This window comes from Drosophila miranda (assembly GCF_003369915.1).
Source record: "Drosophila miranda strain MSH22 chromosome Y unlocalized genomic scaffold, D.miranda_PacBio2.1 Contig_Y1_pilon, whole genome shotgun sequence".
Taxonomy (NCBI): Eukaryota; Metazoa; Arthropoda; class Insecta; order Diptera; family Drosophilidae; genus Drosophila; species Drosophila miranda.
This window is the reverse complement of record NW_022881603.1, coordinates 38,736,230-38,749,750: the sequence shown is the minus strand read 5'-3', so window position 1 is coordinate 38,749,750 and position 13,521 is coordinate 38,736,230. Positions and strand designations below refer to the sequence as shown.

Sequence of the window (13,521 nt, the reverse complement as noted above, 5' to 3'; positions counted from 1 at the left end):
CCCGTCCGGACAAGGCCTAATTAATTTCACGGTTTTTCTCTCCGCGCATCCGTCTCTTGGAGACGGTTTCTTTTGGGGAATTTCATGCAACGCCGAATACGCCGCCATTTGGACAATCATAAAATTTCCGTTAATCAAGTTTTATTAATTAAAGCCGACAACCTCCCTCCCACACAGACAGTAAATCATTCCGATTAAACGGTTTTGAGGTCTGTCACCAGGTACTTCTGTCACCCTTACCAAAATCCCCTGGATACATCTATGACATTTTTTCTCTCTCTCTCTCTCTGGCTTTGTCCAAAATTGCAGAAATTTAATTACATATTTTCACTTATTGGAAGGTGTAGAAATATTCAAAGTTGCAGCCACAAATCAAAGTTAAATGCAACTTCTAGTTGAATATTCGAGACATTTTCAGACAATAATTACTGTTAGACTATAGCATAAATGTGTGTTATTACTTTTTATTGATAAGATTTAACAAGTAATAATCAATAAGTGCTACGGTGCCATACAATGGTCCAATGGTTTCAATGAAGTGCAGCTGCTGCATCCTTAATCTGCGTGATTCCCTTCAATGGCCTGCAAGGCAGAAAATTATCGCATAAAATATAATGTCCGTCTGTAGACTTATATGCCAACTAGTCCCTACTCCAGTAATTAAGCTATGAAAATCAGACTTGACCCTTCTCCCTTCAAACCCCGAGGCTTTTGGTTATTTCGTGTTAAGATTGGAATTGGAACTCATGAGATATAGTAAATATGTTTGAAATAAGTTTAACCGTTTTCGTGTTGGGTGAAAAATAAACACAAATTAATGTTTCAAAACAATAATTAAAGCAATTACTTAATTGCCTTTTATGACTCCAACCAGGTGGGACCATCACTGATAACACCGGCAAGGACTGAACTTCAGTTCGGCTTCCTCCGCTCGACGCTATGGCGGTGTTGTACTTTTTTCGGGAACCAGAGACCCTCTACGACTGTGCCAGCTTCATCTGCGGCCTCCAGTTTGTGATGTGCTGCAACGAGTTCAGTGGACGGGGCACCGGTTTCACGATTACCCGCTGGAAGAGGATCTATTCGCTGGGCATGGCAGGACTGGCGGTCCTGGTCTTGTTCGTCTCGCTCAGCGGTCTGTTGGGGAGCGAGGAGATCCGCAAGCGAATGGCAGCCGTCGACAAGATGGTGCTGAGCATTGCGGCTCTGGAGGTGGTCATGTCCTCGTTGGTGTTTGTGGTCACGGTGCTGTCCCTGCAGGCGGCCGCCCGCCGCCACATTAGCATCTATGTGCGCCTGTTCGCTATGGATACGCTGCTGATGCGGGACTTTGGAGCCAGCCTTAATTACCGGAAGCTGCTCAGGAAGAACATTGTGGTGCTGGTGACGGTCACCGTGCTCTACCTGGGGGCCATCACAAGCGCCGTGATCCAGATGGCCAGAGGGCACCGCACTTTGTTCCTGCTGTCCGCCTACTGTTACGTCATCGTGACGGGGGGCCCTCACTTCAAGGGCTACGTCCACATGAGTCTCGTCGAGCTGCTCTCCATCCGCTTCCGGCTGCTCCAGAAGATCCTCAGTCCAAAGTTTCTGGAGTGGCGATTCCCGCAGCGGCAGCTCAGAGAGCAGCACGTCCGACAGGCCGTGGCCATTGTCCAAGAGCTGCTTCAGCTCATCCCGGAGATCAATCGGGTGTACGCGTTCAGCCTGTGGATGTCGATGGCCCACGACCTGGCCATCACCACCAGCGAGCTCTACATCATCTTCGGCATGGGTGTGGCGAGCATGGAGGAGAGCGAAGATGAGGAAATGCAGCTGAATCTGAAGCGGGAGCAGCACAAAGGCAGCCCGGTTTTGCTGGGCTACGTGGCACTCTGCATGGCCGCTCCTCTGTATAAGCTGCTCATCGGACCCTTCTACTGCGAACGCGCAGTCCTCGAGGGCCGGCGGTGCCTCCGCCTCATCGAGCAGCTGGACAACTGGTACCCCACCAGTCCCGCCACGAGGCAACTGGTTAACTCTCTGATGTGCTGGCGCTTGCAATCCCGTCCGCAGTTCACAATCGGCTTCGACATTCTACTCAATCAAACGGTCCTAACTCTGGTGGGAACCGCACCGAGATAATTACATGCCATAGGGATAGGGATCCACTATCGAGCCCAAAAACATCCTGCACAAGAATCCTAAAGTTATGAAACGCACTGTACAAAGACACTAAGTACGTTATGTATGTGTGTATATTTTTCCTCCTAGGAGGAAGGGAAGCGCCCTGTTGCAGGCATCTCGCGCCCACTGTCCATGCCCAGGACCAGGCCCACTGCACCCAGGAGAGCCGACATGGCCGCTGGCTAATGATTATAAGGCTTGTCGTTTTATTTTATTTGAATTTTTTATGCAAATTTCTTGCCGGAACGGGCAGGGTGGGACAGGCGGTCACTTTATCAATGCAGGCCATGCCCAGGTGGCAGCCCCCCAAGGGCCAGTTCTTCGCTAATTGCGGGGGGAATACAATGTCCATTGATTTTTTGAAACTGATGTGAAGCAACATCCAAGTCAAACAGATCGATTTGGTCATTCCTGCCCAACGAAGAAGATAAAGCCAGAGGAGCACAAAGAAGAAATTCCTTTCTTGTCCACAGTTTATACATATTTCCGTTTAATACCGAAATCAATGTGGAACGTTCACATAAAGTCAGCAACTATTATCCCGCCCACAGTGCCACAGTGCCACATGCCACATGATTGTTATTACTTCAATTTACGGCCTGGCTAAAAAGGGAGTCGTGGAATGTTTATGGGAAAGCGGCCGTTATGCCTATCGTTACCATTGTCCGGGGAGACCTGACTCGTAATTGAGTAATATTTTCTCGATCTCTCCATCTCTCTCTCTGTGTGTGTATGTTGCTTCTGGACGTTGGTTTCCTTTGTTTCATTCAAGAATTTTCGATTGGCATTATTGCAAGCATATCCCATATATATGAGCGCCGTATAATTTGCAATAATTACCAATGACAGACCCGCTTCTTTTTTTTCCCCCAAGATATGTGTGCACAATTACGAGTCGCATTGCATGAGACTAATTGAAAATTGATTGCGCCCACTTAGCCCAAATAATTACCGGAATAATGTTTGCCCCAATAATCTACAATATCCAAGGGCAAAAGCCATAGAAATTGTTGCATTAAATTGGGAATTCTGTTCGGCAGCAAAAGACGATTGTAATTATGGACAAAACGATTACAAATGGACAAACGATGCATACCATATAAATACATACAACAAACTGTATGATTCCAAATACCAAACCAAAACAAAAAACTGTGTTGAAATGATATTTCAAATGAAAGTTTTCTGTTCGGGCCAGCCGCTGAAGAATAACCGTAACTTTAACATTATTATTGTATGAGCAGAGAGAGCCGCCTATGTTGTAAAACGTTGACGTTCTGCAGAGCTGCTGCGCTCTCCCGCTAAAGGGGCTCTCTGCCGCCGCCACTTCGGCAACTACTTTGATCTGCTGCCGCCACTTCGGCAATCACTTTGATCTAACGCCGTCGTCTATAGTTTAGTTCTATGCTAACCCTCTGCGGCTGGCGAAAATCCTCTAGCTGAACCCTCCACGAGGGTGCCGGCTGGGCAATGGACACTGCATTACCCGGGACAAGGGTAATGCACTGTCGCTTGCTCTGTCCGGGGTAATGCAGTGTCTAGCTAAGGCTATGGTCCGGCGTCTTCCCGATTCAAAGTCGGGGGAACCGAACCAGGGCCATGGCTAGAGGTGACTGGCGGTCAGGTCTAAAACGCTAGGGGGTGGTCCCCCCGAAAAATATTAACCAGTATGGACCCTCGGGCCAAATATGGAGGCGAAGAAGGAGAAAGCACGGGTTGGGATGTCAACCCAAACGTCGGTGGGAAGCGTGACTGCTACCACCGGCGGGCACGGGGAGGAGCAATCCTCTCTGCGTGTCGCCAGCGGTCACACCTCAGATTTGGCGGGAGCAGGCCAAGTCAGTTGTAAAGCTACTGCCACAACAACAACAACAAAAACAACTCACTCCGCAGCCTGCAAGTTGAGCCGCACAGATGCCGTAGTCGACACAGACACGGATCTGGAGAGCGTGCTCTCTATGAGCAGGACGGAGGAAGAGAGCCTTCTCCGCTCACCGGAACCAGGCACCAGCTCCCTGCGTAGGGAAGGGCCGAAGCGTTCCAAGGAGGGGATGAAGGCCAAAGCACAATACAAAGCGGCCCTCAATATCAAAAGACGGCTGCAAGGTAAAGTAGACATCTCCCAGGAGGAGAAGGTCAAGCTAGCCTGGGCCGAGCAGCGAGTAGAGGAGGGCCGACTACATTACGCCCAGATGCCACAGATGAGGGCGTCGAATGGCGAATATTCCGATAAGGTGGAGGAGATGATGGCCACCAAGAGGCAACGCTCGACTGAGAGTGCCATTAAAGACACTCGGGCAAGCAAGCGGCAACGCGGGCCCAAGAGTGCAGCCCCTCCACAGAAAGTGGCCAAGAAGCCATCGAAATCGAACGCGAAGGTCAGCGATGTGACCAAACGACATTTGATCGTGGCACTCATCGACCGGAGCGAGGAAAACGGCAAGATGTCAGCGGCACAGTGGAAGCTTGTGCACGCGCGTCTCGTCGACGCACTGTTTGCACACATGGAAGAAGACCCCGCGGCCCCTATGCCCACGTTCGATGGTGCTGGGTGGCTAAATGGGGTTAAGATCCTAAAGTGCAACGACGATCCAACCCTAAGGTGGCTGACGCGTACGGTCTGCCAACTGGAGGCGATGTGGGAGGGGGCCAAGCTGGAGGTTGTGGACCGGGAGCTTATCCCGTCCAAGCCTAAGGCGAAGGTACTCTTCCCCATCACAATCCAGGGAGACCGAGCGCTGAAGCTCCTTCAGCGGCAAAACGCGGACGTGCCAACGACCGATTGGAGGATCCTACACATTGGTAGCCCACTACCCAACGAGGGGGGCCAATGTGTGATCCTCCAAATAAACAAGGAGGCAGAAGATCTGCTGTATCCCAAGTTCGGGAAGATGGCGTGGGGCATGGGTAGCGTCTACCTGCGCCTCAAAAAGCGCCACCCTGAGGACAAGGACACGCATACCCTGCAGGTAGGCGAGGTGGAAAAGGACTTAGGTCTCGAGTCCATCGTGGAGGCCGCCCAGGGTCTTGCGCTTGAGGACGAAGACGAGGAAGACGGTTACCTGACGTTAGTAGTCAACCCGTCGGATGCAAGTGAGCCAGCCACCCATGCTGAGTGTGCTGCAGCTAAACTTGCATAAAAGCAAGGTAGCGTCGGCGGAGCTCCTCATCGCCATGGAGCAAGGGCTCGCCGACATAGCTCTAGTCCAGGAGCCCTGGATTGCGACAGGCAATTCAGTGGCCGGACTAAAGTCCTCAAATCACAAACTGTTCTACGCAACATCGGTAAGCAGGAACAGAACCGTCGTACTCGTACGAAAGGGAATCCATGCTTACCTTATGTCTCATTACAGCACGGATGACCTGACGGTTGTGATGCTGGAAAGCGAGGAAAAGCGCCGTCTGGTGGCTTCCTGCTACATGGTCACGACAGACCCGCACCACCCGACGAACTCAGGAGCCTGGTGACAGAAGCCGGCACCAAAAACTATCAACTCGTCATCGGGACGGATGCCAATGCCCACCACAATGTGTGGGGAAGCACCGACATCAATGATAGAGGTGAGTCACTCTTAGACCTTATACTTTATACTCATCTATATATAGCAAACGTCGGGGAGGAGCACACCTTCGTGGGTCCGACTTCATCCAACGTGCTAGACCTAACACTAGCAACGGGAAACAGTACTACGGTATCTAGCTGGAGGGTCCTTGAAAGACCCTCCTTCTCAGATCACAAGTACATTCAGTTTAAGTGCGACTTCAAACATTCTTCGAAGGTAATAGTCTATAGAAACCCCCGGAATACAAACTGGGAAAAGTTTAAAAAGACAGTTACTTCGAAGCTCGCGAGTCCGGGCACAGTGAAATCCGCGGAGGACATAGAGAAGTCTCTAGAGACCCTATCCAACGCGTTGCTGGACGCCTACCACACATCGTGCAAACCCTCGAGGACGAAGAAGAGGTCCAAGCCACTCTGGTGGAGCCGGGATCTCTCTCTTCAAAGGGACAACCTCAAGGAATTCTTTAAGATCGCCAAACAAGCGAACGAAGGGATCGTCTATGAGGAATACAGACTCCTACTCAGGAGCTACAAGAAGGAAATACGTAAAGCACAACGGAACTCGTGGAGGACCTTCTGCTCCAACATCGAGAAAGTACCAGAAACCGCACGGCTACGGAAGCTGCTCTCTAAGCAGCCTACCATACAAAGCCAATTTAAGCTAGATGACGGACAGTGGACAGAGGGCAGTGACGAAGCCCTAACAGCACTAATGGAGGAACATTTCCCTGGTTGCACCGAGGTCGCTGATGCCAAAGAGCACCAGGACCTAGCAACCGAGGAACAACACCCCCCAACAGATTTGTTAACCACCAAGCGAATCCACTGGGCAATAGACTCCTTTGCGGGCACAAAAGCACCAGGACTTGACGGGATATTCCCAGCCATGATGCAGGTGACCAAAGAGGCGATTACCCCATGGCTCTCCGCAATATTCACAGCTTGTATAAGTACTGGCTATATCCCTATCCAATGGAGAACCTCGAGAGTTGTCTTCCTCCCAAAGGCAGGAAAGTGCAGCCATGCGAGTCCCAAGGACTATAGACCGATAAGCCTTACCTCCTTTATATTAAAAACGCTAGAAAAGCTGCTGGACTTACACATCAGAAATGAGGTAGGGGGACTGATGTCAACCAACCAGCATGCCTATACTAAAGGGAAATCGGTGGAGACCGCACTACATTCGGTAGTAGCTACCATTGAGAAAGCCCTTCACAATAAAAAGTATGCACTGGGAGTATTCGTGGACATCTCCGGAGCATTCAACAACGTGGCTACGGAAGCAATAACAAATTGCCTGGTAGCAACTAATACACACCCAGCAATCAACCTGTGGATAAGGAACCTCCTAGGTTGCAGACGGGTGCAATCAGAGTGGGGCACCGCTTCCATGGTGAAAGAGGCACACAGAGGCACACCCCAGGGTGGAGTCCTGTCGCCCCTCCTGTGGAATCTGGTGGTCGACGACCTCATCAAGAGATACGAAAGGAAGGCCTCAATAATAACAGCTTATGCGGACGACATAAGCATACTTATTACGGGTGTTTGCCCATCGACCCTCAGCTCACTAATGCAACGAACACTCAGGAAGATACGCGAGTGGGCGGAAGAAGTAGGACTCAGTATCAACGCGGACAAGACGGACCTCATCCTCTTTAACAAGAGGTACAAGGTACCGATATGGACCCCCCCGAAGATCAATCAAACTAGGCTAACCCCAAAAACACAAGTCAAATACCTGGGCACAGTACTGGATAGTAAACTGGCATGGAAACCCAATGTATTGGAAAGGGTGAAGAAGGCCACCATTGCGCTTTATGCATCCAAGAAGATGCTCAGCAGCACATGGGGCCTATCTCCGGCTCTGATGCATTGGATTTACATCTCGGTGGTGCGACCAACTCTGCTGTATGGAGTCTTAGTGTGGTGGCAAGCTACTGGAAAGAAAACGTATCATAAGCTTATGGAAAGGACTCAGCGACAGGCTTTGCTCTGTATTACAGGGGCGCTGAGGTCAACCCCAACAAAAGCACTCGAAACCCTACTTGGAATCGAACCCCTAGACATCCACGCCCGTCTGACTGCAGGAAAGGCAGCACAACGCCTCATCGCTTCAGGAAATATGTCGCCACAAGAATACGGGCATAGTTCAATTGGAAGGGAAATGAACAGATCAACTGACTACATGACCCCCCAAACATGCCTCGACGTAAAAACAACTGCATCCTTGGGACCTGAAGACTGGAAAATCGGAAGAGACCAAACGGAGCACCTCAATATATATACGGACGGCTCCAAGATGGACGGAGGAGTAGGAGCGGGCCTATACTGTACAGACCCTGAGATAAGGCTGTCATATAAGCTACCGGACCACTGTAGCATATTCCAGGCAGAGGCTTTTGCCATCAGGAAAGCAGCGGAAGTCGCTCTTCTCACTGAAAGAGCACACGATGCGGTCAACCTATTCGTCGACAGCCAAGCGGCGATAAGATCCATGCAGTCGTCCGCAGTCAGTTCCAGAAATGTCTTGGCGAGCAGGGAGGCACTAGATACCCTAAGCACGACAAAGTCAGTGCGGATCTACTGGATTCCCAGCCACCAGGGCATCGAAGGGAACGCGACGGCGGACGTACTAGCTAAGGAAGGCGTCGGGCTGGGGAATACGAGAACCGAGAACGTGCCTGTCTCCCTCAGAACGCTGCAAAGCGATCTAGAAAAGCAGGCCGGATCACAAACCGAATGTAGGTGGAGGAGTACCACCGCCTGCAGAACCTCGAAAATCATGTGCAAGGAACGCAATGACAAACTCAGCCACTACCTGCTGCACCTACCACGGAAGGACTGCAGATTATTAGTGGGAATATTAACGGGCCATTGCCTGGCTGCGGCGCATGCAACAAAGCTAGGCATCACAAACAGAGACAGTTGTAGGAAATGTGACGAACCTGGGGCAACCGAAACCCTGGAACATCTCATCTGCAACTGTCCTGCTCTCTTAAGGGCAAGGAGGAAGTACCTGGGCGCCCCAGTGCTGGCATCACTGGAAGATGCCTCCAAGAGGACGCCACAGCAACTACTGGCCTATGCGAAAAATACCTCGATCCTCGAGGACTTCAAAACCCACTAAACACTGCCGCGACGGTGGCTTCCGCTAAGCCACCAAGATTAAATACGAATTATAAAGTTTAACCCAAAATCTCTTTTCATTTTTGAAACACATAGGTGCCAAAAAAGCTTGGCACCTCAAACATTGGTGACCCCCGACGTGATATAAAACCATTGCTTAATCGCGTTCCGTTAAAACACTTATTATTTATACAATATTTTGTTGTTGGGTAGTTCAACTACCAACAAATACATTTGGGTGCACGTTGAAAAACAGTTTAAAGTGCAAATTCAGTGAGAGTGCGGCTGGAATATTTATAGACAAATTCCGGTACTTTAAGCGTCGAATCTCTCATTCTCTGCGCAGCTGCAGCCGCGGTTCTTGACTTTTCGTGTCTTGCATTCTCGCTCTCGCGTCTATACATCGTCGCTTAAGCGGTATTTCATTTTCCGTTGTTGTGTCGAATTTCACAACGGTTAACATGGACAACGATCCGAATACAGGCGCGGGCGGAAATATTGTGGTGGCTGATTCCAGACTGAGTCTGTATAAGCGTAAAAGTCAGTCATTATATGATCGATTGCACAGGCTTGGCGAATCCTTCGCGGGGAATAAAATCGATAAGCTGACCGCCGCGGAAGTCGAGGTGCGCCTTGATATGTTGGCAGAAATTCGAGAGGAATTTAATAAGGCCCATAATGAGTTGGAGGCTCTCGATCAAAACGAGATTGGGAGTGAGCTGCGCGAAATCTTCGATACTCTTTTCATATCGTTGAAAGCTGAGTTGCTGGCTGCTGTTGAAGTAAGCTAGTCACACGCCGCTGCCCATTCTACGACTCTGCCAAGCCATTCCGGACATAGTACCATCATCATGGCTCACAAGCAGCGACTTCCTGAGCTGAAGGTGCCCAAATTTTCTGGTGGATACGTCGAGTTCTCGGATTTTATGGCAATGTTCAAATCGGTGATTGAAGCGGATGCGGATCTCAGTGACATCGAGAAATTCCAGCACCTTCGCTCTTGCCTCGCTGATGCGGCTTTGGATTCGGTTCGATCGTTAGAGCTCTCCAGTGCCAATTATCGTGCGGCTCTGGATATACTTAATAAACGCTTTAATAACAAAAGACTTGTTTTCCAGGCACACATCAAGAAGATTCTTGGGCTATAGAGGGTAGACTCGCCTTCTGCTAAAAGGCTTCGGGAGTTTTCGGATGCAGTCAATTTACACATGCGAGCGTTGCAGACATTGGGAACTGCTGAGGAGATTTCAGGATTCATGGTCATCAACATGCTGCTGCAGAAGACGCAAACCAAATGGGAGGAGCACACATCGTCGGATGCTATACCTACCGCAGAGGAATTCTTCGAATTCTTGCAGCAACGCTGCCAGAAAATGGAGCGGTTGGAATATGCTACAGCGACACACGCTAGTAGCGATCAGGTGGGAAAATGCCATTCCTATACGCAGGTTAAGAAAACGTTTGTAGCTTCCAACTCTTCCGCCGACTCGTCTGTATGCGTCTTTTGCCACTCAGCGGGCCATGGAATATACTCGTGCAAGATATTCGGAAATCTCTCACCGTTGCTGCGCCACAAAGAAGTGAAGAAGCTTTCCCTAAGCTTCAATTGCCTAAAGCCGGGGCACCGGCCCCGCGCATGCAATAGTGGAAAATGTCGAGTATGCGGCGGTAGGCATCATAGTTTGTTGCACTTCGATAGTATACAGCCCACAACACAAGGCTGCCCAGGTATTACTCCTCCCGATCTGGCCGTTCAACCGGACACTCTTTCCGTTGCTCAAAATTCTGCTAGCAGCTCGTCTCTACCTTCGTCTACCTCTCTTGCTGCCCAAGGTCTTCACTCTGATGTCGTGCTTCTGGCTACAGCCGTGGTTCTCGTAAAGAATCGGTCTGGCGTTTTAGTTCCTTGTCGTGCCATCTTAGATTCAGGATCGCAGCTGCATCTCGTCACATCCAGGTTCGCCCAGCAGCTTCAGCTTAGGAGAACTCAATCGTCTGCACTTGTGTCTGGGCTGGGCGATACCAGCGTTTCTACTGAGGGATCCACCATAAGCATTTGTATGCATTCTCGCACCTCTGCTTACACAACTACACTTACTGCTCTCATCGCCCCCACGATTACCGATTCTCAACCAAGTATGACAGTAAATGTATCCGATTGGCGTATTCCATCTAACATTCAGCTCGCTGATCCTGCATTTTTGAATCCTCACCGGGTTGATCTTCTCATTGGTGCGAGCGTTTTTTATGATCTCCTCTGCGTAGGGCAAATCAAACTCACCGATGGACTGCCTCTTCTGCAGAAGACCCGGCTTGGGTGGATCGTATCTGGCGGTGGACAGAAGGTATCAAGCTCGGCGCTTTTGGCTACGCACAATTGTCCAGATTCGATAGCTGAGATGGAAGCAAGGTTGGATAAAACTCTTCGTATGTTTTGGGAAGTCGAGAATTGTGTGGAGGCTGGGTTGAATACCAAAGAAGAAGACGATTGTGAAGCACATTTCGTAAGCCACCTTTCACGGTTTCCATCCGGGGACTATGCAGTTCGTCTGCCGCTAAATAACAATACTGATCGTTTAGGAGAATCTTATGCTCAGGCTTATCGACGGTTCATCAGTCTGGAGCGAAAACTGGAGCGTAATCCTACACTCAAGGAGCGGTATTCCGCCTTTATGAGGGAGTACATTGATATGCATCATATGCACCAAGTCAACCCTGATTCCCGTAGTCTCTGCAAATATTTCTTGCCTCATCACTGTGTCCTAAAGGAGGACAGTACGACGACAAAACTCCGTGTCGTTTCGACGGATCCCTAGCTACATCAACTGGATATTCTCTAAATGATGTGATGATGACAGGCCCTGTTATTCAGCCTGCATTGTTTAACATATTGATTCGCTTTCGAACATATCCAGTCGCTCTCACTGGGGACATTTGTAAAATGTACCGCTGCGTACGAGTGTCTCCACCCGACAATTTGTATCAGTGCATCCTATGGCGAGATTCCATCGAGTCCGAGGTTCAAGTCTACACATTAGACACCGTCACATACGGGACGAGGGCTGCATCATTTTTAGCGGTCCGCGCAATGCACCAGCTGGCCATCGACGAGGGTGAGTCCTACCCTCTTGGCTCAGCTGCTCTGCGGCAGGAGTTTTACGTGGATGACCTTATTTCGGGCGGTAATTCGGTCGCACAGGTCATGGACAAGATGCACCAAACATCAGCTTTACTGTCCCGTGGTAATTTTAGACTTAGGAAATGGTGCTCCAGTCACCAGCAAGTACTTGAGGGAACCCCTGAAGATGACATAGAGAAGTTCCTAAAGTTTAATGATGGAAGCGACATTGCCAAAACTCTCGGCTTAGCGTGGGACCCTGCTTCGGATCAGCTGCTTTTTGCCTTGTCCGCACTGGACACAAGCTCAAAGCCATCAAAGCGGTCGGTTTTATCTACGATTGAGCGGTTCTACGACCCTCTTGGATTGATAAATCCAGTCATTGTCAGGTGAAAAATCTTCCTTCAGCAGCTTTGGAGAGAAAATTTGGATTGGGATGAAAGCCTACCCTCAGCGTTGCATTCAACTTGGATGGACTTGAGAAATAGTTTGGCAAGCATTTCTCGGATCTCATTTCCTCGCTTGGTTCTTCGTTCTAGTGTGGCTACAGAAGTTCACGGATTCTGTGATGCCAGCTTAGAAGCATATGGCGCTTGCGTGTATGTCGTGTCCAGGGAAGCCCAGTCTTTGAGCCACGTTTTGTGCTCAAAGTCGCGAGTGGCGCCGCTAAAGACTATATCGATTCCTAAGCTGGAATGAAGTGGAGCCCATTTGCTTGCGAAAATCATGCAGAATGTAAAGGACATGGGAATCTTTACAGGTCGGTTCTATTGCTGGTCGGATTCGTCAACAGCATTATCTTGGATTAGGGACGAGCCAGCTAAATTTCAAGTTTTCGTGGCAAATCGAGAGGCATCAATTCAGGAGTTGACGGCAGCCATGGAATGGCGCTATGTTCCCACATCGTTAAATCCTGCTGATATTCTCTCGAGAGGCTCGCTTCCCAACCATCTTATCCAGTCAGAGCTATGGTTTCACGGCCCATCCTTTTTGCTAGGCTCCAAGGATAAGTGGCCTGTATCTCCATCTAACAACATAGCAACTTTGGAGCTTCGCAAGAGAGGATTGCTAATCACGTCTCCACATGCCGATCTCAAGTACGGATGCAAATTTGCGAATTCATTCTTTCGCATGCAGCGCACATTCGCCTACATGCATAAATTTATACATCGTCTTAGGCATCCAGGACTCCCCGTTTCTGATATTCGGCAAGGAACGCATCTTCTAATTCGACACATTCAGCTGGCAAATTTGTGGATGGACATAAAGGAGATTCGGCGCAATGGTCAAGTCATGAAATCCAGTTCTATTAGTTCGCTCAACCCGTTCATCGATCATTCTGGACTACTTAGAGTTGGAGGTCGTCTTGGCAACTCATCGCAAGGATTTGACGCTCAGCACCCGCTCATTCTGCCAAAGGGACATTCCATTACCTTTGCGCTGATAAGATATTATCATGAAAGAAACCTCCATGCCGGACCTCGCGCCTTGCTATCCAAAATTTGGCTGGAATATTGTCCCATTGGAGGTGTTAAGGCAGTGTCAAGGG

General features: G+C 49.6%; 1 protein-coding gene across 1 annotated transcript; it reads left to right on the top strand.

Moving 5' to 3' along the window:
- The first annotated feature begins 497 nt into the window (after positions 1–497).
- Positions 498–2,185, top strand: LOC117189407 (putative gustatory receptor 57a). Its single transcript, XM_033394537.1, has one exon. It carries the CDS (start codon positions 940–942, stop codon positions 2,122–2,124), a length of 1,185 nt encoding a protein of 394 aa, XP_033250428.1. The 5' UTR covers positions 498–939; the 3' UTR covers positions 2,125–2,185.
- Positions 2,186–13,521: the final 11,336 nt, after the last annotated feature.

What these genes read in the sequence shown, in the direction of transcription:
- LOC117189407 (XM_033394537.1), top strand. Translation starts at nt 940, where the DNA reads ATGGCGGTGTTGTACTTTTTTCGGGAACCAGAGACCCTCTACGACTGT.